Source organism: Apaloderma vittatum, unplaced genomic scaffold, assembly GCF_000703405.1.
Source record: "Apaloderma vittatum isolate BGI_N311 unplaced genomic scaffold, ASM70340v1 scaffold24402, whole genome shotgun sequence".
Lineage (NCBI taxonomy): Eukaryota > Metazoa > Chordata > Aves > Trogoniformes > Trogonidae > Apaloderma > Apaloderma vittatum.
The window spans coordinates 33,457-60,857 of NW_009704907.1; the positions used below are offsets into that span (position 1 = coordinate 33,457).

The 27,401-nt window shown below is 44.5% G+C and overlaps 1 protein-coding gene across 1 annotated transcript in view; it reads left to right on the forward strand.

Moving 5' to 3' along the window:
• Window positions 1-27,401, forward strand: part of NFIA (nuclear factor I/A) — a gene marked incomplete at its 5' end in the record, with an annotated part of 110,236 nt that overhangs the window by 26,470 nt on the left and 56,365 nt on the right. Inside the window, 2 exons of the mRNA XM_009865195.1 lie at window positions 8,824-8,941; window positions 11,427-11,554. Of these exons, the coding sequence (XP_009863497.1) occupies window positions 8,824-8,941; window positions 11,427-11,554 (246 nt within the window). The remainder of the gene's footprint in view (window positions 1-8,823; window positions 8,942-11,426; window positions 11,555-27,401) is intronic.

A 27,401-nucleotide genomic window follows, 5' to 3' on the forward strand; every position in this document is an offset into this window, starting at 1 on the left:
TGTAGCACAGCCAGTGGTAAAAATATTTCCTCTTAGATAGCAGGAATATTTGTGTATGTACTGGCTCTGAGCACGTAGCTTAAGTCTCTCTCGCGCTGGAATCTAACTGGCACAAACCTAGCAGAGAATCTGTGGTTCTGAGTCAGAACACAGGGTTTCTGTAAGGATTTTCCCATTTTATTTCCTCTTTTGGAAAGACTTGCACTAGCTAGTAAAGTGGCTTTATATTCAAAAATAGGTTGCTACAAGGAAAGCATGGCAAGTGAGAGATGCAGGCATCTCAGAGTTATATGCGCTGGGGAGAGAGACAGAGAGATAAGAAGTTGGAGGCACACATTTCTCCTGAGTTTTCTTCCCTGACGACTGGTGGGAATTTTGTGAGAAGGACAAATTAAGAGGACACAGAAGTCAAGAGGAGCTGCTGAGTGCTCAGCACATTTGCAAATCAGTTCACTTACCGAAGTGCTTAAATAGCAACTTTGGCAACTTGGGCTGTGTACACCAGCTTGCTGGTACCTGCGGCCGTGGTGGACAAAACCGAGTTATCGCCAGCCTTTGAACGTCTCCGTGTTATGTCACTTTATTTCAGTGTGACAGCGTGAGGCCCAAAGGACTGCCCTTCCCCCTCTGCAAGGCATCCCACTTCACCACAATCTTATCTTGGCTGGAGGAGCCCTGCACAGCAGAGCTGCCTCTGGACTCTGTCAGCCGTGCTTCATGTGTGCACAGGACAGGGCTGCTAGAAAAGTGCCCCCGTTCAGGACCTGAGCCTTCACAGCCCCGGTCCCAGCCTCCCGGAGAGTTTGGCATCAGTCTCATGAAGTGTCATGTTTCATGCTTATGAGTTTTCCGTGATATTCTATCGTAACTGAAGTAAAAAATTGTCTGTTGGATATCCTAGCTTTCAGCGTGTTTTGCAAAAACACGAGCAGTACCTGAGACGTTCCCTTTGCCCGCTGTTGAAGTTGCCTCTAAGGACAGGGCACCTGCATGCAGGACAAGCAGGACAGGCGTGAACTTTCTCGGAAATAAAAAAGAAGGTGTTGGTGGGCAAAGTGAAAAGCTTTTATCTGTTCCAGACACAGGGGTTTGCACTCCTTCTCATGGGCTCTTTAATAATCCTGGGAGGTCAAGACCTCGGTTTTATATCCTGTCTACAAGCCAGCACCTCCACCAAAAATAGTGTCCCCAAAGCATATCGGGATATCACTTCAGAACTGACTCAGAGGGAAGAGTGCCAGCAACTGATTTAGCTACACGGCTTTTGATAGCACCCTGGATTTTCCTTGGAGATGCCCCAGACATGTACTGACCAGCCGTAACCTTGTTTACTTTCTGAGGTCTGAGAAGCCCACAGCCTGACATGCCACGGCTACCCAGTAGGATATGTTTAGCGTAGAGTCTAGCAACAAATTCCCAGCGAAGTCGGTATGAATTCACATGCTCGTATTCAAAGGATTATTTAACATAACAGAGCAACAAAGTACGTGCTGCACATTTGCCTAAATTGGCAGGCAAGGTCTTTTAAAATAACCCTCTCTGGGTTTGTCTACGTGTTCCCGTATCTCGAGTTGAGACCAGACCGTTGGTTACTTTTATGCTGGGGAGCTCAGCTTATGAACAGACATCATCCAGACTCGCTGGCAGCTATTAAGGGTCTGCAGCTTGAGTAATCAAAATGTCCTCACTCCGTTCTCTTGGTTTTGCTTTCTAAAACGTCATTGCTCCTTCAGAAGCCAACATTGGCCAGGAACAAGCCTACCTGTCCATAGCGGGCATGTTTAGTCTCTGCTCTCTTCCTGAGCATGCTCGGTGTTGGCTTTACAAAAAGGTCATCTTTGGGCATGCCCATTGTCATTTTTCACTCCATGCCTGCTTGTGATAATAGAAATAAGTGATTTCCCACAGTTTTAGCTGGCCTGTGGCTGCTGTTATCTAAAATTAATGTTAGGAAATGTTGGTAGCAATTATGTGCCAGGTTTATTTAGTAAAGTTCCCAGAGGTGCACATGACAAGGAGTCTCAAGTAATAGGCAGTTGTCTCCGTCATGCAAATTTGAGGAATGAATTGATCAAGCAAAAGGTCAGCTGTTACCATTATCTATCTTAGCTATCAGTGCTGATCATCACAGTTTCTGGGAGCTATCGAACAAGTCTAGACTGTTTTGGTAACGGAAACTTGCTTTCTTCAGTCCTATAGATGCAGATTTCGTTTCGAAATGCTACCCAGCTGCTGAATCTTGCAGAGCCTAGTAAAACAGAGAAACTAGATCATAACTGTTCATCTGAAAAACACACAGACCTCTCTCCACCCCATAAGATGTGGATGCGTGCTGTCACTTCTACGTTATTAGCAGGCAAAGGGTGTGAGCTCCTTTTTAAGTGTTGCTTGTCACTCCAGATACTGGGGAGACCCCTTCAGATAACAGAGACTTCATCCTCCCATCTCTAGGGAGCTTTGGGCTGACAACAAAAGGCTCGGAAGCAGAAGCGTGGGAGACGTACGGGTTTTGCGAACCGACAGCCAGCTGTTGGCCAAGCAAAACCTTTTCCTTGTCTACCCTTGTTAGGAAAATGCTCAAAAGATGATGGCAGAGGGGTGGCCATGGCATCAAGCCATTGCCAAGTGCGTGGTCCCCTTTGCTTGGCGGAGGCTGGGAGGCCGTGGCAGTCTGAGGGCAGAGAGAGAGACATGGGGAATGCTGCTCCCCTCTTGGCTTTGGGTCTGTGCTCTTGTGCAGAGAGCTGCTGGGAAGATCTCCTCCCTTGGAGGTCCTTCGAGCAGCCAGATAAACTGCGCTGCCCGGGATGTGAAGAAAGATTTAGGATTTATGAACCTTCTCTAGAGCCAAATCAAACATATTTGTTTTGTGCTGTGTTATTTGTCAAAATGACATCATTCTCCGTGCTGATAAACAAGGGAATTCTGACTGCGCCCTGGACTGAAAACGCCACGCTCTGAGTTTTAAGACGCTCGGTGTGCGTGGTAAGGAACTGTGCAGAGCAAGTGGGGTAACTTTTAATCCGTCCAATGAGCCAGTGCAACCACGAGCATAGACGTGCTTGCTTACCGCTCCTCTATAAACATAGAAATGGTCCAGCTAATTATCCCTGAAACAGTTACGCCAATTCCACAGGTAAGAGGTGTCTTGGAGAGCTCGCGATCCTGCGATGCCGAGGATGCCGAGCACTGCTGGGCTTGGTTAGCCACAGCTTTGGCGGCACCGAGGCCGTGCATCCTCGCCAGGAGGCAGGTGGACAAGTGCTAAAAATGAAAGTAATGCCGCCGCCCCAGGCATGGAGCGTGGGTGTGGCAGAGGAAACATATCTCCCTTTTCATCCAGTGGCCAGGTACCCCGAAACAAACTGCAGGGAAAGCCCTGGCAGCCCCGGCACGGCTGGGGTGCCCAGGGGAAGGTGTGAGTGTCCTGGCTCCTGTCATGGGTCAGGGCCAGGAGGATGCTGCTGCTTCTCTGTAGCTTGGGAGAGGAGAAGAGGCTCTGCTCCACATGTGTGAAGGCCGAGGCATTATAAAACAGCTCTGTCGAAACAGCAGCCCATATGATTTCTGCCATACTAAGCATTACAGTAGTGAAGGTGGTTAAAGTGAGCAGCACCAAAATTAACATTTAAAAAGATACTCTGTATTCCTTAGCAAAGCACTGCTATCCAAAACTCACTGTGTGGGCTTGGGTATGAGAGGAAGAAAGAAAAGATTATAATAAAAAATAGACTGCAGGCATAGAGTGAACAGTTGCCGTGACCTTGCCTTTTGTATGCCATTACACAATTCAATGGCAGTCCACTCAAACCTTGCTCTCGATCAATATCCTATTAAAGCAGCACAAAAAGTCTCTATAAACTTAGTGGTTAGCTATGTTTATAAATGGAACTCAGCATAATTAGATGGTCAATAGCAGCCTGTACTTGTAATTTTGAAATGAACATCACACATTTCATATCTGTTGTATTTGGCGAAACCTCTCCAAATGTAACGATACTGTGTGTAGGAAACAAAGGCCTTGCAAAAAAAAAAAAAAAAAAAGAAAACCACCCAGCTCCCCTTTCCTCTCGGCAGCAGCAGCTCAGTGTGTTTCCCTTTGTTTATGGAGTCACAACACAGGAAAAAGTTTATTAGTCAAATGTCATGTTTCTCCCATTTAACCTTAAACACATTATCACTTTGCTGCAGTGTTACACATGTAATGATCTTAGTCACATCCCAGCTCCTTTGTAAAAATAAATATGTAAAAATGGAAAAAAAGAGAAACTAAATATTAACATGATGAAAAGAGAGTGCCGTATTCCAAGGAAGACAAATGCCAGCCTGGCTGGTTTTATTTAGTGGGTTTCCTGTTCTGTAATTCAATCAATTTTTCAAAACAAATATTCCAATTGGGTTAAGTCAGAGGGCTTTTTCTTAATTTCTCTGTTATTTTTCTTGACGTTTCGGGTGAAGATCTGAGCTGACAAGCTGGCAGTGGAGGGCGCAGGCTGGCAGCAGGGGCGATGCTGCCCCACGTCCCCGGGTGTAGCACAGCACCTCCTCCTTCTTCTAGGCAAACCAGCTCCCTCAGAGCGAGCGAGACGTGTCCCATCTGGCCAGGGATGGGTTTTTTATTGTCATGCCAGCAGCTGAAATGGGAGCTGAGGCCAGCATCAGTTTGTTTGCTCAGCAAGCCTGCGCACATCAGCGAGCTGGGCTTTAGGGGAAGAGGGGACCTTCCTCCTCACCCCCCGCCAGGTCAGAATCCTGGGTCAAATGACATCTTGATGCCGGCGTGTTGGTGGAGACTGTTGTTTTGACTCGCAACTGCAATTTCTGACATCCCTTCCTGTTTGGGAGATGTTCCTGAGCCATCAGAAGGTCACTTTGCTGCAGAGCATTTCTTAGCGGAGGGGAAATGGCGTGGGTTTAACATCGTCGCCCGGAGTTTCTGCAGCCCAGCCGTGTCCGAGTGGAGCTTCCCAACCGCGCTGCCACTCTATGCAGGGCCACAGCCTGTTCCCGGGGTGTACAAGCAGAGGTGTGGGGAGGTTGCGTGTTGGATTGTCCCGTGCTGCAATGGTTTGATTTAGACAGAGTTTTGCCACAGTTTGCGCCACTTCAATCCCTTTGTTTACTCTCCAGAGCTGCAGCTTTTGCGGGGAAGCCTGCAAATACATGCAAGTGTTCCCTTCCCGTCAGATTTCTGGGCTCATCCGAGGTGGACAGTCTGCAAAGGCAGTGCAAAAAGGTGTTTGGAGTGAGCTGGGGTGCCTCCCGGCTGGGCCAGTGGCACCGTCCCTGTTCCCCGAGGCTGATGCAGGGCTGGGGAGATTCTCCTGCCCCTCTGCTCTGCCCTGGTGAGATCAGTTTGGGGCTCCCCAGTTCCAGAGAGACAGGGACCCACTGGAGAGAGTCCAAGGGAGAGCTACGAGGGTGATCAAGGGACTGAACATCTCTGCTGTGAAGAGAGACTGAGAGACCTGGGGCTGTTCAGCCTTGAAAGGAGATGGCTGAGAGGGGATTTATTAACATATAGAAATATCTGAGGGGTGGGTGTCAAGGGGAAGGGGACAATCTCTTCTCAGTGGTGCCCAGCCATAAAACAAGGAATAATGGGTTTAAATTAGAACATGGGAAGTTCCACTTCCACATGAGGAGAAAGTTCTTTACTCTGAGGGTGCCGGAGCCCTGGCCGAGGCTGCCCAGAGAGGGTGTGGAGTCTCCTGCTCTGGAGCCTTTTAAACCCTCCTGGACGTGTTCCTGTGTGGCTGCCCTGGGTGACCCTGCTCTGGCAGTGGAGTTGGACTGGATGATCTTTCAAGGTTCCTTCCAACCCCGAACCTTCTGTGATTCTGTGATTCTATGATTCTGTAATTCTACGATCCTATGACTCTATGATGCTGGGCAGCGAGGTCCCCACAGCCAAAGCCCAGCACGGGAGGTGTGAGGTGTGGCTCAGCTGAAGCAGGGACAGAAGCACACACAGCTTCAACCAAATTCCAGCTGGGAACAGGAAAAACATTATCCTCTTCCCTATGGTCTCTGGGTGGGCTCTACACGTTGGCACATTTTGGGATAGGAAGTGGGTTAACTGCAAGGAAAGGTACAAATACCCTTTTGCATCACCCCTGTGCCCCTCAGGCGGGCAGCAGAAGGGATTTCAGCACATATTTGCCCCATGCAATGCTTGCTGAGAGACCTCGAGCTGGTTGAGGTGGGATTGTGGCTCCTGTGCAAGCACTGCCAAGGCGGTTGGAGTACTTGCTGCCATAGCGCTTCAACCTCTGCTGCTTAGATCTGTTTGTGTATATCAGCGGTGAGTTTTGGTTTTTAACCCTCAGGTTGCCAACAGACTTGATTGTGGCAAGGTGGTTTGGCCTGTGAGGGACAAAGCAGCCTTCATGCTTGCTACCCCGAGCGGAAGTTCGTGTGCGATTAGCCCTTTCTGCTTTGTGCCGAGTTTACACAGCGTTAGCAATACGTTGTTCCTACCCCACCCCTGCTCTGGAGATACTTTTCATTTTCCTATACGGCCAGTTCAAGGGTTGGAACAGAGACTTCCAGGGTTTGAGGGGAGAGCAATAAACAGAAGGAATTGAGAGAAAGAAGAGAAGCGTTATCCAGATATCACTTTTCCTTCCATGGAATAAAACTGTTTCATAAATCCTGCAATGGCTACGAAATTCATCGTGCCTCAGAAAAAATAAATAAAAAAGGTGTTTTAATTTAGTGCTTGCCTTTTTATGTTCCTGTTTGGAAAACAGTATGCTTAACCCGAAAGTTAGGCTTTGGTAGGTGGAGGGTGCAGAGGAATTGATCAGCGACGGGTTTACAGAGCACAAATCTGTTTGGCAAGGAAGTTGCTGAAAACTGTGGAGTAGATGCTGCAGAGAGTACCTTTATGATTGATTTCCATTCAAGTCAGACTGACTGCAGTGTGGTCATTTTTCTAACCCATAACTGCTCACACTGCAGCAGTCTGCTATCTGCAGGGTGTCTGAATTATAGCAGTCCATGTCCGTGTTACCTTTTACACAAATTACTTACACCGGTTTCTTTTTCCATGCAAATTCATCAGTTTTACAGCCTCTTGGAGCTGCTGTCAGGAAATTGTTGCAGAAAGCACAAATTGATAAAACAAGTTAATTTTACTGTGCTTAATTTTTCCTTCTCTCTGTTAACACACCCTCTCATATGCCCAGCGTGCAGGAAGCATATGATAGTTAAGAGAAGATAACAAAGGATTTGAGTGTTCTTGTCATAAATTACTTCCCAACTTGGTTGCTTTTAATGATCCTTCCAGATTTTCTTAAGTTTTAATGGCGTTGTGTATTTTCCGTCCCGTGCTTTTAAAAGCCCGTGGCTGTCCAGGCTGTTGCCTTTCTGTCTCGATGACGTTCTTAAAAGATCCTTGCCAAACAACAACTAATTGTCTTGTGGGGATGATGAGGCAGCTGCAAAGCTACATTATTCCTCTGTCAGATCTGACATTGTGAGCTCCTTAAGACTTGGGGTGAAATACTGGCCCCATTGCAGGCAGTGGCAGCACTCCTAGCAGCCTGCGTTTCAGCCCAGACATGTTAGCTGGGTGATAGGAGCTATCCTGTCTTCATTTCCTCAGTCCTGCCCCGTCGGAGTGAAAGATTTTTTCACGTTTGAAAATGGGCCAGACTCTCAGACCAAAGATTAAACTTGGCTCAGGAGCCTTGTGTGGCACTGAGACTGCTTCAAGGCCTTTGTCGCCGTGAATCAGGGCTCTCAGACAATACGTTCCAGGCCAAGCTTGTGCGTTTTGTTGTGCAGGACATCCTTTGTTTCAGATGTCTCTGAAAAGCAAGAGAAAATCGTGATGTGTAATTGTCAGCTCCCAGAGCCATATTGTCCTGTAAATAGGCAACGGCAACAGTGGATATGGCACCATTTGCTGTTTAGTGGCTTTTTTTGTGAAATGCATTATCTGTTGACTTTACCATTAAACTGCTCCGTTCCTTTCTGTCCTGAGAAGAATACGGCACACGGAGTTCATAGGCTTGTGCCTGCAGACTTCAGGGTGTGTAGGAATTCATCATGTTTTACTGTAAAACTGCGGCTCTAGGACAGGGAAATTAACAGCATTCATATCCTTTACAGTAAAACTTCGGTGCTGGGTAAGGTGATGAGAGGTGAACAGTGGAAGTTAACTGCTGGATAAAAGCTTTTGAGAGCCCTATGTCTCCAGCTCTGATTTAGCTGGAGGAGAGGCCAGAAGAAAACTCAGATAGTTGCAGGCAGAAGAACAACTCTCGTTTCTCATCTGCTTCTGTGCTTTCTCCAAGGGACATCTGTAACCTCTGTGGTTGTGGATGTACATCACGTACATACCAGAGGTCCTGAGGTGTGTATTTCCCTGCCTAGACCGCTTATAGATTGTGCCAAGCACACTACAGGGATGATGCAGCCTATTTGTAACTATGCCAAGAGATGCAATGTTGTCCTAAAAGCAAAAGCTGCAAGTTTCATTAGCGTTAGAGTGATATTAATAGAAAAGCAGTGCTTAAAGTAAATCTCACCGTAATTGTTTGGGGGGGGTTTTGTGTGTTGTGTTGGGGTTTTTTTAAATAATATCTTTGCAGGAATGTACGAAAGAGCCTTCGTCATGGAACATTGTATTCTTGATAAAATTTACATCTCCTTGATTGCAATGCCAGTTACCATTAGCATTTCCTAATTTCCATGTCCCACCTGTTCTCGTTGTGAAACTAAACACACTCAGGAGGAGGAAGAAAGTGATTTTGAAGTGCAGTTCATGGTGTATTCACATGACTTACTGACTGTGATCTTTTTTTGTTTCCCCAGCACCGATAGCTGCAGGAACAGGCCCTAATTTCTCCCTCTCAGATTTGGAAAGTTCTTCATACTACAGCATGAGCCCAGGAGCAATGAGGAGGTCTTTACCTAGCACATCCTCTACCAGGTAATTTAATCTCTGCCTACTACCTCGTTACTTGGAAACCCAGGCCAGCATCATTACTCATCAGGGAAAGTAACCATTAAATTCTTTGACAAGCTGTTTGGGGGCCTCAAGATGTGGAGCTGTTTCAGATTCTCAGAGTTGAATGTTCAACTGGATTGCTGGTAAAGTTCTTTTTATACATACAAGCTTTAAAGAAAAACTGCTGCATCAACTTGTGTAAGTTTTGGCTTGTATCTCGGTGTATCAGGAGAAGTTCTACTGGAGTTGCTGGAGTTTCACTTGTGGCAGAAGATAAGAGATGTGCTGCTTTGTCCTAGCAGGAAAGTCTTAAGATAAACTTAAATGCATTCTTTACTGTGAAAAGTGTTAGATGAGTCAGTGCAGCAGTTTTTCTTTCTAGTTTTCTTATAGCAGTTAGAAATTTGTGACCCAGCCTTTGGAAAACTGAATTGCTTGTGCAGATGACTACCTAGTCTGATTTTGATTTTGGCCTGGATGCCAACTATCAAACAAGGATATTTTTTATTTTTTACCTTTAACCATCCATGAGATTAGATTTATAAATAAGCTCAGTCACTGTAGTAGTCTTGAATGCTATTAAGGAACCAGATTGATTATTTTTTTTTCCCCCGCAGCCAAAATAGATCACTTATTTCAAAGACATGACAAGAAAGTCTGACTTCAGGCCCAGGGTTCTTTTATGTTTGGGGTTTTTTTCGTCAGTCTGCAGTGCCACCAGCTTTGCAGTAAGCAAGTACACATGTAAAAAGTCTCTATATTTGAATATAGCTGTTGTTTTTATTTTTTAAAAAACATCTTTGAAGAGAAGCTCTTAGCAATAACTTTGTGCAGTTTGTAGAACATTCTGCATCTTGCATTTAGTGTGCACGTTAGGAAGCTCAGTGACTGCAATCTCCATCACACATCAGTTAAAAACTTTGTGCTCTTTCTTTTTTGCATGTAAACTGCGTACCCCACAGTGCTCATCATTAGCACTGTTCTCAGGTAGAATCTACTTGTGACTCCAGAAGCAAAAAAGTGAGGTTATTAATGTTACTTAAGAGCTCAGTTGTTGCTCTTCAGTTCTTCTGCAAATAGCTACCACTGATAAGGAGCTAATTATAAACAGCATGGGTAGTTAATAACTTGGTGATATGTTTGTTTTCCTCTCATTAGGCTGTTCCCAGTCAGGAAAAAAAAAATATTCCTTAAATACACAGACTCAGCAGAATTATCGGGCGGTAATTATATTGTATGCATACAATTTCCCCTATTGACACACAACAATTCTCTAAATTAAGGAACGGCCAAACCTGCATTCCACGCATACCGCAAGACTTATTCTTCCTGTTTCTCACAAACTGATTCTGCATACCCGCCAGCTCCTACCTGTGCAGAGCTTCGGGTGGGGAGCAGTAGAGAGGCTGCAGGCTTTAAACCAATAGAAATGGCAGTGGAATTTTTTATGTCTGTTAAATATGTTCCCCCTACGCAGAGGAGCCTGTTCTTGAATGCCTTAAGTCTTAACAGAACACAGATTTGGTGGAAAAAAAAAAAAAGTGAGCTGACCCAGCCTTGGAAAAGTACTTAGAAAAGAAATTCTCGGTAACGGCCCCACGCGGTCTGTGCAACTCGTTAGAGAAAATGGAGCCAAGCCGAGTGTCTTTGGTTTTGGGATCCCCTCCCTGCAGAACAACCGGAGACCACTGAAAGGGCTCTTGTGTCTCCTGGGCTTTGGGGAGGGAGGTGTGATACAACACGAGGGAGTCCTTTAGTGCTGACATTGGCCAGAGATACCTCTTGGAGGCTTTTTATGCTTGGTGGCATACAGTTCCAGGGTGAAATGCTTATATACCTGTAGGAAAAGGTGAACGTTTGAACTAAAAATGGATTCTTCCATCATTCCCTTGCTTGTTTTTTATGGGACTGAAGCCTGGGTTAATTTAATGGCTACGGTTAAAAGATAGAAAGCATAAGTTTGAACTGATAAACAATTTGTCTTTCAGAATAAGCTGTGGAAAAATCTGACAGTTAAAATAAGTCTGGTATGTCATTGCCATGTTCATTCAAATTGCAAAAATCACACAATACAAATTAAAGTCCTGCTGTTAAGTTCTTCAGTTTTTGTTAACCTCTGTGTGCTTTGAAAGATGTCCTACTTCTTGAAGTGTAAAAGGCTAAATTATCTTCTAGTTAAACTAACGCATGTTTAGGGGTTCAGCCTGGACTCCATGAGAGTGTTTTCTCTCTCCTTGAAGCTTAGTCATTGGCCACGAAGCAAATTGGAAAGAAAAAGTGGATGCTGAGAGGTTGGGCTGGCAGGGTGGCTGCGCACAACTCGCACAGAGCCCTTCTCAGCCTTAAATCTGTTAGAGATTCCATAACTAAGTTAGTCTCAAGCAGGGCTGGCAAGATACGTTCCAACAGGAGTGCCTTTGTTCCTCTCCGTATCCGTAGTACTTATTACGCGTTTTCGCTTTCTCAGCTCTACAAAACGTCTCAAGTCTGTGGAGGATGAGATGGACAGTCCTGGTGAGGAGCCGTTTTATACAAGCCAAGGGCGCTCTCCGGGCAGTGGCAGCCAGTCAAGTGGATGGCATGAAGTGGAGCCAGGTAAGCCCCGGCTTTCAGGAGAACATCCTCTCCGGTTGCTGTGTTTTGTTATCAGAATCCCCTGAATGCTGTGTAGAAAAGGTGGTCAGTTCTAAACATCTTGTAACTTCTCCTGAGAAAAGGTCAGTCTGATGATAATATCGTAGAGGTTTTATTGCTCCTGCAGCTGTGAATGTTTCTGTAGTGTGTCACTTCTGTGTTTTGGCCAAATATCTGAAGTATTTAAATAATGCAGTGAAAGATAGGCGGTCTTTTTCTGTAAAAATGTCCAGATTCAATTCTGGGATAGCAGTGAAAATCAGTTAGCAAAAAAAAGTACCTGCCTGGGCTGTGCCTTAAATAAATGTGTTTAAATAAATATCCCTAAACTTATAGAACTTAGAAGCACTCTTCAAGCGTTACACAACACTTGAGCTCACGTAGTAATGACTTTTGAGAGACTTACAGAAGGAGATATTTTGTTATCTTCGATACTATGAAGTGTGGTGGGAGGCTTCATATCTAAATAGATATCACTGGGTGTTACACTTCAGTGGGTTTAGGAAGCATCTCTTCTACCTTTTCTCAGTTAATTTTCGTGTGTGATCTTTCTTGTTGATCATCTTTTGGGTTATGTTGTGTTACACGCTTAACTGTCCATTGATCACTTATTCTGAGATCATCTGGGTGCTTAATACTATTGGAAATATTTTCTGGGTCAGTGCTGCACGCATAGGTGAAGTTAGATTTTGCTTACAGCTACATAATCAAACATTTATTGCCAATAAAAATAACAGAAGTCGTATTTGTGAGACAAAGGCAAGCAGTGCTTTCATCATCAGTTTGCCTGTGTTTGAGAAGTTCCTCTAAACAGCTCAAAGGTTCTTTTGCAATGTGTTTTTTTTATTTTTCTTTCTTGTTTGTTTGAATTAAAAATAGTATGGGTTTGGGTTGTTTTGAAACAACACATGCGTGTCCAGGGCACTGTGTATAATGAACTATACAGCACAGAAAAGTAAATTCAACCTGAACAGCATTAAAATCAGTTCTGTGGGCATTTGGCCAGCCACCTATATCCTTCATCGTGTAGGAAACATACCCACAGCTTTCCCTGGAGACCCTGTCAAACAGCTGTCCTTTACAGCATGCCCAGAAAGTCACCAAATTTGGGCTATTCCAGACTGGGAGGGGACTGATTCCCGCGCCTGGGAGCCCTTGGAGGATCCCCTGCCAGCTGCCCTCTCTCCTCTAATGAGGAGGAGCCAGCTTGTGGGCCCTTATTGACTGCAGATGTGGCACTTTGGCAGGAGGAGAGGGGTGGACCTGCAGGCAGACAAGTGCCAGGCTCCCCGTGCCTGCCTTGCTGCTGCCATCCCCAGGGCTCTGGTGTTTTCAGCGAGGTGCCCTGCTCAGTAGACACTGGGGGCTTTCCTCCACCAGCTCCAGGCTCCAGATGACGGAAGGCAGAGCTTCACCTTGGACTAGACCGGTCTGCTCATGGAGCGGCAAAAACACGAACAAAAGCTCGGCGCCCTATTGAAAGGGAGACATCAGCACCTCCTCTGCAGACACAGATGGCTAAAAGCTGACTGGGTCACTGCTTCTGCGTCGTTGTCAGGCTGGGGGCTAACTTTCCTCCCCCAAAGTTTGGGGTGCTCTTTGTTAATGACAAACGTTCTCTATTTGTGCCACAGCCAGAGGTTGGCTATTAATTTTGCTCTCATTTCTGGCGGTTTTTCCCCATATGTGGTCATTACCTCCGTCTCATCTAAGTCCTGATTAGATGGTGGCACTGAGCTGCTAAGCTCGACAAGAGAAGTACCTAAAGCCTTACACCTCCAAAGCACCTCCACTACTCCTAGGCACCACTGGGTGCCTGTCATGAAGAAGCACGACAGCCCATGTCAAACTTCCTGAGGTGCTCAGGAAGACAAAAAACAAGTCAGAGAAGGGTCTTCTTTCCTCATGACCTTCCTCACTCGCTATGGAAAAATCCCAGATTCTGCTTAGTCTTGCTTGTAAAATGGCAGAAAAATCACCTTGCAACATCAGGGACTCAAGCCAGGTACCAACTAGATATAGCTCAGATTCACCACACTATCTATCACTGTCACAGCTATGAAGAAAAAGAGCTTTATCCTGCCTGCGTGGGATGCACCTTCAAACCATCTTTGGGCTATATCCACGCAGCCCCACCCCAATATTTCTGCCGATGCTTTCCAACAGCCTGTCCCCTGAATTCATTGCCTCAGCTTCTCTGCAAAACAGGGTCACTGCAAGAGCACTGCTGGCAGGGAGATTACCTGAAGAGCCACAGCTCATCAGTGTGAAGGACAGAACACTTCTGAAGTGTCCTTCCATGCCAGGACAACACTGGTGTGTCACTGGCACAAGGTGCTCCCTCCGAGGGACGCGTCCTGCCACGGGATGCACAGTGCCCTGCCCAGCCTCAGAAATCACCCATGGGGCTGTCGTTCAAGTCTGGCCCGTTGTGTTTGATATGGGTGCTTTATCTCCACAAGTATAAAATGTTTTATGAGACTTCAGTGGGGCATCTGCCTAGAAAATGTATTGATCATCTGAAAGCTGCACAGATGATGTTAAGATCGTGTATTACCCGGTGGCTTTCCGCAGCGTTTCTCTCTGAGAGGGGAGCTTTGGAGCCTGGACCTGTTTCAGATCCGTCCTTTCCAATGTCTCTCCAGTCCAGAAAAAAGCCTTGCTGTTTATTTAATCTACAGTCAAAATGGTAGTATGGTGCAGAAATCTCTGAGCTTCAGTGTTTTGTTTTGTTTTTCTCGGTGAAATTCGCAATTGAAGTTTAAAGACTAAGACCGGACTTTTGTTTGACTTGGCGTTTCTTCTCTGTGGTTCATGTTGTGCTGTGTGGGGTTACGCAGCTATCAGCGGTGCGCAATGGTGCTGGTTCGGAAGGCAGGCTGAAGTTTTATCCTCCGCTGGCAGAGCAGCATAAGCCAGGTTTCCAAACTCTGTAATTAAACCCTGTCCTTTTGGGTTACCGGCCAAACAACAGGAGGAGGAAATCAGACCAAGGAAAGGAAGCTTAGACTTGTCTGTGGGACGGATGTTCTGGCTGGGAAGGAAAGTTCAGAGAGGAGCCAGCAGCCAACCTCCCGGCCCAGTAGGATCCACACCAAAGATAATAATATATCCTTTGGCTTTATTGCCTTTGAGTAGATTGCTTCCTCACAGGAGATTTAGATTTATGCAGAGATAGCTTCTTGCCCTATATGCCTTGACAGGTTTATGGGAGTGAAAGGATGAATATTCTGTGTGTGCGTGTTGCGTTCGCTTGGTTCTGAGGTATGCACATGAGAAAAAAGTGGGGACTCGAATTCAGGAGCAGGTGTGAAGCACCTGTATGTGTATGCACATGTAGAGGCAGAGGGAAGTGCTCGTGGCACAGAGATGATGAGAGGGTTGTAGGAAAAGATGTTGCCTGGGACAGGGCAGGGAAATTCGGTCTGCGTGAGAGGGAGCTTGGAGAAATGTCACGCTTAAAAGAGAACACAGAAAGAAGGGAAAACGAGAAGACAATTTTAGACCATATGCAGGGAAAAAATACATAGGGGAAAGAAAGGGGAAAAAAAAGAACAACAAATGCCAGGAAAACAAAGATTTGACTTCCTAGAAAGGAAATATGAAATGGAATATGTGAACTCCTCTTAGAGAAAGAGAGCACTCCAGACAGAAGGTTATTTACCGCCAGCCGTGACTAGTCGCTCTACATCTGTCTCCATTTTTTTCTCTTGAACAAACTCCCTTTTTGGATACTTTCTTCCTGCTTTGCTTCCCTGTGATTGCCCCTGTAAGTGGTCTTTGGAGGGCAGGCTGTGTACTCGGAACATATGTGCAAACTGGCAGGAGAACAGAAGAGGACAAAACCACTCTGTGTGCTATTTAGATTAGGCAGTGGATGCTTCCCCTGTGCCTACTCTTGGGGTCTCCGCTGCGTGCCGAGCACAGGCTGCACCTACTGTCCTGCCACAGTCCTTCCTCTGCGCTTTTACATCACTGGGCTTTGGAGCACCCTGACAGGTTAGGTGTAGATCCTATGTGCTTCACCCACCAGCACCGTGACCTTTCCTTTCCTGGCATTTCAGGCCCGTAGTCATGAGCAACGGGCTCAGCCTTGTGTTTTTCACATCTAGATACTTCTTGCAAGGAAGGATATAGCGTTCTCCTTATACGTCAGCTGTGACAGCCAAAGCAAAACCCAACATTAATTCCATGTTCCTTGTACTGTGCTCCTTGAGTCTTGCATCCATTTACCTGCGCTCGAAAGCTCCTGGGGAGCTCTCAGGCCTAAAAAGGCTGGAGTCTGCCAGAAAAGATGAATTTTCTTTCACAACAGGAAGGCTTAGGAAGTAAAACAAAGCAGGCATGTAGTAAATTACTTCTGCTTTTCAAATGCCTTTTGCGGTATCCTCCTTACCACTACTTTATCTCAGCACTTTCAGTACATAACCCTCATTAACTGAGAAGAAGGGCAAGAGAGGATAAAGATGATGTTAGTAAGGAAATAAGGCAACATCACGCTGGCTTTGAACTCGCGTACAAAGCTGGCCCGTGTTCAGTTCTGTGGCAGCCCTGCTTGTAATGTGGGTAAGCCATAATTACAGGTATAAGTTTTTTAATTCCATAATAAGAGAAGATTGAATTAATGTATATCGGTATTCCACTTACGCATTTTATTTTTTTTTAATGTATTCTCTTGATTCAGTGCAGGAGTAATGTTTGCATTGTGCTCTGTCAGTCATTTTGTAGTGTAGCATATGGATGGTATTTGCCATTTTTACTCCCATTGTATTTCTACAGCGTGGGATGGAAAAAAATACTTAAGATGCAAATTCAGAGTATTCTCTGAGTTTCTTTACTCAGAGCTTCCTAGTGCTTGTATTTCCACAAGTTAGTTTGGTCTCTAGAGGATGGTAATTCCAGGAAAAGTACAATTGTATTCCTTGCACTTCTGGAGATATCTGAAGGGACAAATAGCTCTGCTGACTTTGTGCTGTTGCCCAGCTTCCAGCACTGCACCCAGCTGCAAAATCAGAGAATTACAGAATGCGTTGAGCTGGAAGGGACCTTTAGAGGTCATCTAGTCCAACCCTCTGCAGTCAGCAGGGACATCCCCCACTAGATCAGGCTGCTCAGAGCCCCATCCAGCCTGGCCTTAAAAACTCCCAGGGATGGGGCTTCCACCTCCTCCCTGGGCAACCTGTGCCAGGGTCTCACCACCCTCGTGGGGAAGAACTTGTTCCTGACGTCTAATCGAAATCTACCCTGCTCTCGTTTAAAACCACTGCCCCAGCTCTGTGGTCCTTCTTCCTCTGAAAGAGTGATGAGGCTTTTCATACGGTGGTCACCCATCTTCCCGTGCTCAGCTCCATCCACCTCAGCTGCTCTGCTGCTGGTCGCGCTGCCCTGGGCTCGTCTGTGTCCTCACCAGGAACCAAATGGAACTTTCAGTGCAAAAACCATGAGGAATTGGTAGTAACACTTGCACTGCATGACTGAAAGACAGTTCCAGGGGCAGCTCGTGAAGCTGATAATGTTCTATGAACCTGCAGTAAGCTAGAGAGCTCCCTGTTAGACTGCTGGACATGTCTTTGGTAGTAAAGATGCTATTAAAGTCAGCCTCATGATTGCTCACTACACCACTCGGGCTAGTGCTGCTTGTTCTCATGTCACCATCTATGGGACTGTCTGAAAATAATTTCTGAGCAATTTTTATGCAGCTTGGAAGCCAAGATACTATTCTGGATTATTTCCCTTGCAGTGACAGTGACTCCTAAATTAAAGTCACCATGTCTGTCCCTATTGCTGACCATGATACCACCCCATGCAGGCAACCAGTCCAAACTCTTGTTTCAGTAACCCTTTTCTTAAATCTGGCATGAGCTTTCTTCTTAGCAGATTCTCAGCATGCAAGGAAACTTCTCTGTAGTTACTAAGAAACTTTTATTTATGCCTTACGCATCAGAAAGACTCATTCAGACATAGATCAGATGACCACAGGAGTTTGTTTTCAAAGTCTGTTTGGAATTATGTCTTGGAAATGCCAGAGAAAGTGGTATGAGGGAGTTCCTAGACTGTGTTCTTTATGCCCTAAACACAGCCGTTGCCTGGTACTACCTAGAACATAAAATATGTGTAGTATGTCCCAGCATCAGGGATGCCGAGTGCACCTGATCTGTCCTCAGGCAAAAGGTCTGTGGGCTCATCAAAAGATTTGACGCCACACACTAACTTGGAGCTCAGAGAAGTTTCCAGTGATTGTGCTACTTTACTGCCAATGATTCAAGAGACTGACTGTAGAAATATGATGAAAACCATGAGAACCATGTATTATACAAAATAAGGAATAGAAAAATAATCCCTTTTCACTGGGAAAACATTCAACTTCAGTCCTGGAGTATTCAATATCAAATAATTCTCTGGCATTGCTTCTCGGTGACAAGCCAGTGGGCAGTTTTCACTGGATCATAACTAGACACAGGAATTTTGTGATCTTTATTAATTTCCTTGAGCTGAACTGCCTGGATACTCTTAGACCTATTTAAGAAAGACAAAAGCAAGGAAGCTTCTCTTTTCCTTAGACCAGAGGAGGTCTGCATCCAGGATCCCTGCCAATTGTATTTGCTCAGTATTTCCCAGATGTGACATTGCCTTGCCCTCCAGTTCTCAGTGTGTAAAGCAAAGTCAGACAGCGCACTCACACAGCCGTTAAGATTGTACCTGCCTTGTGCTGCAGCTTCGCTTCATACCTTGACACGTCCATTGAGCAGGCACTGGTGCCATTTTTTCCTCCATTGAACTTAATATCTTAAGACAGGGGGAACATTTCGCAACCAGACAAGCCTCCAGCCCACGGCATAGTTTGGCTCTCCGAACGGGAGGTCAGAAATAGATTGCGTTTCTCTGGTGGACAGGACATTTTGGCTTCCAGCAGAGAGAGTTTCATCAGGCTAATAAGCCGAAGAGATGCCGTGAGCAGTAGGGCAGGCAGAACCTCCTGCCTCCTAGGTTCATGCAAACTTCCACCATTCATTTTCTCTGAAGAACTTTTTCTGAGCTTTGTTAGACTGTGTACAGTGACTAGGTCTCCTGCTCTTGTTGACCTCATTTCCTTGTTCCCACTGAGACCTGTGCTGCTTCTGATCTCCACGGCTTTATACAGAGCTTCCCACATCTCTCCCCACTCTTACAGTGTCTTCCAACGTCCTTGTTCTGTCACAGCTGAGAAGCAGAGCGTGTTCGGGTCTGTGCTACCTTTCATGCTTCCATTACTGGTACATGGAATTAAGCCTGGCCTCCTGTGCCAGGCTGCTGCCTAAAACGCTGGTTTTGAGTGAACAAGTAAATGCCCAAAGCCAAGCATACAGTGGGAACATGCTGCAAGGAGCTCCAGCTACTGTAGAATACGGGACTTTTTGTAAATGTCTTTTTGCTTTCATAGAGCCCATGTGTTTCCTTATCCCTGCTCTCTGCATTACAGTATCCCATCAAAACACAAGCTGCCCAGTGGTTTTCAGGAACGTAAGATTTTTCTTTTCTTCTAAGAGCAATAACACTTATCAACTTTTACTGAAATACCATATCAGCTCCTTGTCACTGGCAGTCTACAGTTCCTGCCGCTAAAAGTTTAATGCATTTACAGGAGCACTTAGGCATCAAGACTTTGATATCACAATCTGTTAGTCACAGGTGCTACATGATAGGTTTGTGTTAGCACATTATAGATCTTTTATCAGATACTGCACAAAATGCGAGTGTTTCTCTGCCAGGCAATCAGAATCAGACTGCTGCATAGTTGATGAGTTACTCACCAATATAAGTTGTTGTTTATTTTAAACAGAACTTTTCCAGAACTGCACCTTAATGGACAACTTTAATTGGCCAAGGCCAACAAAGATCAAGAACTTAACGCGAGCAGGAGAGAACACAGCAGGTCAATAGTGGTGCTTTGAGCGTCGTCAGTCTTTTGCAGTAGCATTTATCAAGTCAAATGGTTAACGCTACTCATTTGCTGTAACAGACAGAGTCATTTTGACAGCAAATTACCACTGGATCAATAGCTCAGCTTTTCTTTGGCAATTCACATAGTAGCATGAGACCCGTGACAATGTGCCATGCTGCTGGCATTAATGTCTCAAAATTATGGAAGGAAGTTAGAGGTGGGGAGAGAACTGCTGACTGGAAAGGCAGTTCAAATTGAGAAGTCCTAGATGTTTTCTCATCCCTCAAAGACTTTTTTTTTTCCCCCAGACACTGGACAACACAACAAACTTGGCCCTCAGATTCAACCTCATCTGTACTTTCCATTTTTAATAAAATTAATAATCTCATGCAAGTGTTACAGCAAAGCTGAGGCACGTTCTCTAATCCCCCAAGGAAAACATCCCTTCAGTATGGTGCTGGAGAAAGTCAGTCAGTCTGTCAGTCAGTGTTGGAGCTCTGCTTCTTGCATCTAATTCCAAGTGTCAGGAAACACATCATTTAAAAATGGGTATGGAGCTGTAGGACTTCTGAGTTAAAAAATACAGAAAGTGTTTCACTTCAGATATCAAATTAAAGCTGTGTTTGCAACTGGCCTGGTGCTAACATCATGCGTGTGTACTGTTTTCACCGACTTCAATGACCAAGTTAAAAGCAGGTTGCCTGCATGCTGTGACAACCGTAAGATCACCCAAGATATTTCTGGCACCACACCAAATTAGAAAAAATTTTCAGACTGATAGGAAAGATTTGGTGTGTGGAAAACTATTCCTCAACAAAGGTTGGAAGAAAGCTCCCTGATGACAGTGGGATTCCTGTGCTGGGAGTGCTCTGTTGGTAGACCACGGACCTCACGTTCTTCAGACGTCCTTGCTGCCTGGGCCGTGTTGTGCCACCCGTTCTGTTTAACAAACACACACAAAGCAAAGGCAGCGATACGGTTTGTGCTTCACTTCTGACACCAGGTGAAAACTCTAAGCTGCCTTGGTGTTGGGAAAAAAGCAGGCGCTTTCTACATCTTTTTAGAGGTGAGCTCTGAAGGGCAGCAGCACCCCTCTGCATTACTTACTGATTTGGAGTCTGTCAAACTTGAATCTTTGTGAGCTCCAGACTGGTCTCCTCTGATGCAGATATCCTTGAAGATCATCTGATTGTGTGACATGGGGCTGTTTAATTGCAAAATGAGATTAAACACATTGAAAGTATTGTACCTGCCTTCAAAAAGTTGAACCAGTTTTCTTGTTTGCTTCTGGGACCAATTCAGGATGTTGACTTGGATCTATACTCTTCTATAGATTAGATCTTGGTTAGGAAATGGACTGCATTCGTTTCATGTGCTGTCTTAGCAGTTGAGATCAGCAGACTTGCTTTTTCTAATGTGTATGGGAAGCAGAAGCAATATTTTATCTCCTGCGGTATGCTGCTGGTACAGAAATGTTCAGGCTTATTAATTCTTCAGGACACAGGAAAAGTCTTCATCACCTGTGTAGGCAGTCATGGGAAAGAACTCTGCAAAGACTGCATTGAACTCTTTTTTTTTTTTTTTTTTTTCTTTTGGAGGCAGCTGGGAAATATTAGTATTCTTCAGAGCCAATATACAGTACATATTGAGAGCCAGTAAATGATGCGTATTATTGCAAATTCCTGTGCACTTCTGCATTTTATAAAACAGATAACTAAAATACCCACCTAGCCAGATCAGTTCCCCAAGGGATGCACATTTCCAAGTAGAAGACAAACGAAAAACGCAGAACAGAACACAAATTAGCCAAATAGAATGACTAAGTGGTTAAAACAAATGGTTTTAGGATCACTGAGCAAGGACCATGACCTCCTTTTGCATCAGTCAAGGCAACTGTGAAACTTTGTGAAAGAAGCTCACCGCAAAACAGATGCTGGGCTATCTTAGGTAAATAAATTACCAAAAAATAATAATAAAAACCTCCCCTACACATTTTACAAAGCACAGCTGTGTAAATATTGCATGAGACAGGGGAGAGGGGGAGAGATGTAACGTACACCCTTTTTTTTTTTTGTGCAGAAGTTCTGCTCTCGACGCTGTTTATTAACGTTCCCAGTACAACCATCACTCTGCCGTGTAGCACACAGTGCCGCTACTGTACTCTCTGCACGCATTTTGATCTTTGCTTGAGAGAAGAAAACAGGCTTTATTTTAAAGGAAATGTTTTCACCCAACGTTAAAACCTGCAATGAGAGGTGTTAGGGGGCAGAGAGAAGACGGTGCAGGAAGCAGCGTGTGTTGCATCTCTCTTTTTCGCTTCCTTTCCCACACTGCGCAACTCGAGACCTTCCCCTGGTTCTGCATCAAGCGAGGAGCGGTCCTGAGATCTTAATTTCGTTGAGCTGAGTACTTACTGCGATTATTCCTGTTTCTCAGCTGCCAGGTACAGCACATTCCAGCCTACAAAATCTGCCCACAGAGAGGAGAAAACAGCTCTTTCAGCTAGATTGAAGGCTCACCAAGCCCAGTGTGCAGCCTCTGACGAGGGCTGGTAGTGGACACTTAAGGAAAGACTACAACAGCAGGACAGGCATCCAGTGATGCTTTTCAGAGCACAGCCTCACGGATTTTGGCAGCAAACCGCTCGGTTTCATGAGCCAAAGGCTCTGTTCACGTCTTTGTGCTTGACAGCCTTCCGTGGACTTTTCTTTCCGAGATGTGCTCAGATGTTTTTAACCCATTCTTTGCGTTGGCCTCTGCAACATCGCGTGGCGGCGAGTCCCGGTTTTACTCGGTGCCGCATAAGACAGAACCACTTCTTTTGTCTGTTGCCTGATCATGTTGCTCAATGCTTCTTAGTCTTTTTTTTTTTTAAACTGCTAAAAGTAGTGAATAAATCATTCCCCGCTTACTTTCTTTCAAGTTAAGTGCTGCCCCAACACTTTGACCGCAGCAGTCAGCGAGCACAGGAAAGCAGAGAAATCTGTCTAGCAGCCTGTTAGCTCAGGTAACAATTTGGCTGAGTGGCTGCAGAGCCATCCTATACCCCCAGGAATGTATATGTGCTGCGATAGCAGCTGTGCTTCTCCCCCAAAGTGGGAAGTCTGTAACCTTGACCCATCACCCCCGAGCTTATGGCAAGAACGCAGCACTAGCCCGAACAGCCGAGCCCTGCTGAGTGACTGGAGTAAGGAGAGCCTAAATAAGGGATGCTGTTTAAATACTATTAGTTTTCTTTTGTTTTCCAGCTTCGTAAAGGCTTAAAGCATAGCACCATCTTCATCTAGCGTGTGTACAGACTTACTCTGATTTCACTGGGGTCTTTCCCAGAGGAGAGCAGGTAATCCGTAGCTGCTCAGCCCACAGCCCTAGTGAGATCGTCCTCGCTTTCATCCTCTTACATCCATGGTTGCTGCTATTTTTAGTGTGGTGTACACCAAAAGTATAACATAAGAGATCCTGTTGCTAAAATGAGCTGGAAAATTATAAGCTGTTTTACTGTTTTGGTAAAGTCTTCATTTGCCTTGCTGGGATTTGCATGCAGATCTTCGAACCCGCAAAAACCAAAAAAGTGAGGTGGTACCTGCCGTCCTCATGTCCAAGAGCAGCGCTCTTGAAAAGAATAAGACTGATTTATATCAGCAAGGGCTGGAGATAAAGTCTTAGGATCCCCCTGTAGGAAGGAATTACGTTTTATTTCAAAAGTAACTATTTACAGTCAGTAAAGTTTGAAAAATAAAATGCATAGACTCTTTGCACTTAGCATAATGGCCCGTTTTCTTACAGCCGTCCATGTTTGTCTCCAGTATTATCTGTGATGCAGTTTGCTAATGGACTACCTTGCTCCAAAGAGGAGAAAGCACTTTGGATGTAGTCCAGACTTAACCCTGTCGCAGGGCTTGCCTTTACCGTTAACCGAAATAACGGCAAATGAAAGTAAAACATCATCCTGAACTCGGCTGATCCTAGGTGTGAGCTGCATCTTTGAAGCAAAGGGTGGTGATCGTTCCCACTTGTTTCGTTATTCTTCTGCCTCACTCTGCCCTTTCAGTCCTGACAACCGACAGCTCTTTTCTGTTCCTTGGCCACACCTAATCTGAACCTGCTGTGCAAGGAGCTGCTTCTGACCGCCCAAGTAAAAGGTTCGACATCTGACATCAAAATCATCCCTAAAAACAGTCTTGTCATCCAGGTGGAATTGCAAATTCTGGCCATTTGGAGATTTTAAAAATTAAAAGATCCCCAAAACAGGCTGTATTTTGTATGCAAATCCTTAACCAAATGGGAACCTCTAAATATTAAATAAATTGTTTGCCCTCTGTTTAAAAAAAAAAAAAAGATCATCCAGAAACCAAACAATTTGGGGAGGATGGGTTTTAAGAGGACAGACTAGACGTACAAACAATATTTCTCCCCTGTTCTGTGAACTATTGTGCTGTTGTGATTTTAGAATGCTATTTCTGTTGCTTTTGCCAAGAAAGGTTGGACCGGATGGTCCTTGGGGTCCCTTCCAACCTGGTATTCTATGATTCTACAATTCTGTGATTCTACGATTCTCTGCTATCGCAGGATTTTTCCTTTTAATGTTTTATGGAAAACCCTGAACAAAAACTGGCACTTAATGCAGAGTAAACAGTGGCAGTGGCTGAACAGAAACCTGATGTCAAATGTACGCCCATCCTGGGAAAGGGAAAATCCATTGCTTGCTCATCTCTTCCAGTTGTTGCCTTCTTAAGCATGTCGTTCATAAAATTAGTGATTTAAAAATGCGCAGAAACATTATTTTTTATATTCATGGCACCACTTTGCAAGAAAATGGTTAAAAATCGATTCGCTGGCCTCTTGGGGAAATGCTGTAATGTTTTTGGCTGTCTCCTACTTTCTGCTGCCAGCTAAAAGTACCATCTGGCTTGTTTAGGGCCCTTTTCCATATCAGGTGCTTCCAAAATTCTCCCCAACCAGAGGATTGTTTCGTTGGGTTGCTTTGCCTGCTGAGGCATGTGTCCTGGGCTGGGAATCCTACTGCTTCTGTTCCCTGCCATCTTGCTGACGGTGGTGTGTGTATGTTTGGGCACGGATCTTGCTGCCTCGCTCCCGAGGACATTTGCATCATTGTCAGCTGCACATATTAAATTGATATGCAGGGCTCAGAAACACGTATCCCGTCTTTTGTCCCTTTGTTTGTGCCATTGTTGTGGTTCTGATTCTTCTTTTGACACCTGGAATATCACAAAGCTGCTGATAATCTGTTGGCTACTAAGGGAAATGACATTGATAGAAGGATAATGTGTGTCAGACTTATATCTTGATAATTGCAGACACACCCCGAACCCTCGCGGCTCAGGGAACGAGTATCCTAAATCCATCATTAATTCGGAGAGTCAGATGTGGCAGTTGGCCACAGCGTGACCCTCTCACCACAGGAGTCCCTCGCGAGGGATTTGAGAAGCCAGTTTTGGTTAATTCTGTGTTGCCATGTCGAGTTGTGCCTGATACGAGTCGATTTGGGTACATTCTTGCTGCCATTTCGTTCTTGCAGCATATGAGGAGCTGTAGCAAAATGGGATTGATGTCCCAACTCCTCACGCTCCCGTGCGCCTTCTCCCGTGCAGGCAGGCACAAGGTCCCAAGAAGATGAGAAGCGATGCTCTCTACATGGCACCAGTTGACGGTGACGCCTTCTCCTCAGGATTGTTTTTCAAATTTGCCATTTTACTTAGAAATTGAAATCGAGCCCTCAAAGGATTTATGAGTAGATTTGAAGTACTGTAGTTGCTAAGGATAGACTTTTGATGCGATCGCATGGAAAAGACGGAGTGTGTTTTGAAATAGATACTGCCGTGAGCTGTCTTGTCCTATTTCGAAAATGATCTGTGCCATACACTGCTGACTTTTCCTGTCCATCCATTAAAAAGTGAATTATGAAGAGTGCTGAGACAAACAGATAGTAGTTTAACCTTGTTAGTAAATATCAGGTAGCTGATATATACTGCTAGAATGCTATATCACAGCCTTTCTCTTCAATATAGGTTGATGAAATTATCTTGTTACTCTATAAACTGCCTTCGCTGTGTACATTCTTCCAGAGGTTTATTGTTCTTTATATGTTGGCACAGTAGCATGACTTTGAAGAGTCAGTTCACGATGTGGTGAATTTTAAAGAATTGGGAGATGGCCAGATCTATTTTTCAGAAAAGGAATGAAAGTGCTTTTTTTTTTTTTGCTTTTATTTTTGCCTCTTTTTTTCCTCCCCTAAGGTATTAAAAGTTTCAAAAGATGTGCTGAAATGAAAAGGAAATAATAACTAAAGACTGGATGGGAAGTAGTACCCGAGAGTACTGACTTTGTTTGTTTGCTTGTTTCCCCCGCCCAAATCTCAATATTTTCAGTACAAGTTAATATAATTAAAATAAACCTGTTTTGTGAACTAATAAGATAGTTGAATTGTATCACACATTATCCATTTATTTTTGTGTGAGTGCAATAAAATTTTTACAAGCTGTAATCTTGTTCTTGTAATAGAGAGAAAACTATGCCGAATATGTTGCTTAGAGTATTAGATAAGCTGCAGTGTGTTAATCAAATATTTTTGTGATATGAGGGCAGTTGAGAAAACAGTACAATTTTTGCTAATGGCACTGGTAAGTAAACGGATCTATCATTACATTGTCATGAAAAGTGACATTGAGCAGAAACACCCTGCCAATCCCTAGAAGATAAGTATTTAATGTAATTAGACAGACACTGTCTCCTTTGTTGAACGTAGCATTAATCACCCAGAGAAGTCCAACTTTATATGAAACGGCTTTTTCTGATATGTCTTTGTATTAGAAAGCTTCTTACATGGTTGTGTCATGATGATATATTTGACGAAGTGACTGCTATAGCTATACGGTTTCCCCCATGACTTACCTTGCTGTTCTGTGTTCCATAATATTTTTATTTTTTTTTTATTTAGCTTTGTTACATTATATAGCCGCGACTTGTTTCTGAGACTAGAAACCTACAGGCGCTTGGAGCTGAACCTCTTTGAAACAGTTAATGCATTCAACTTACGAAATATAAAAGAAACACAAATAGCTTCCGTTAACGTTCTTCAGTTCTTCTGAGTGGTGTTAGCACAGGTTCATTGTTATGGCATAAGCAAACTATTTCTTGCCTCAAATGCTAGTTCGTAATATCACTGAAAAAAAATAAAAAAGAAAGACTTCTTTCCATGAAAATCTCATTGTTGAATTGATGAAAAATGTTGCCCCCTTCCAGATTTCATTGGCACTACATTTTTTCTTCTTTTTTTTTTTTTTTTCCCCCCTTTCCCCCCACCCCCCTCCTCTGTTTCTTGTAATTTGTACTGTGAAATGCTGTTTGGTTATGAGCTGGTATCAACTTGAATCAGCACACAGCTGTGTCTTCCCACCTTCTCAGTGGTGCAGAGGGCTTTGAAGGAAAAGAAAAGGGTTTAGTGCAAGATGACAGCAGACTTCACCGAGTAACAGGTGGAGGTCAAGTCGGTTTATTTGTTGGGATGAACAGAGTGCAGAGATGAAAAATCTTTGCCATAATAAGGTTTAGGAAGAAAGTGCTGACTAGTCTAAGCTTTGATTCCAGCTGACAGATCCTTTTCTAGTGTTCATTACTTGATTTCACAGTTCAGGCAATTTTAAGAGGCTTAAAATTATATTTCTGCTCTCCTCTATAAAACTTTTCGATCACTTTCGAATTTTTGCTTTAAGTAAAGTTATAGAGGCTCCCTAGTATATCACTGCTGCCTTTACACTCTTATAAAGTCAATACGCCATCCAAAATGTAAGGGTAAGCTTGGGGGTTTTTTTCTTTTTTTTTTTTTTTGAAGACCCCCTACTTTTTCTGATTCTTTTTCTGAACGAA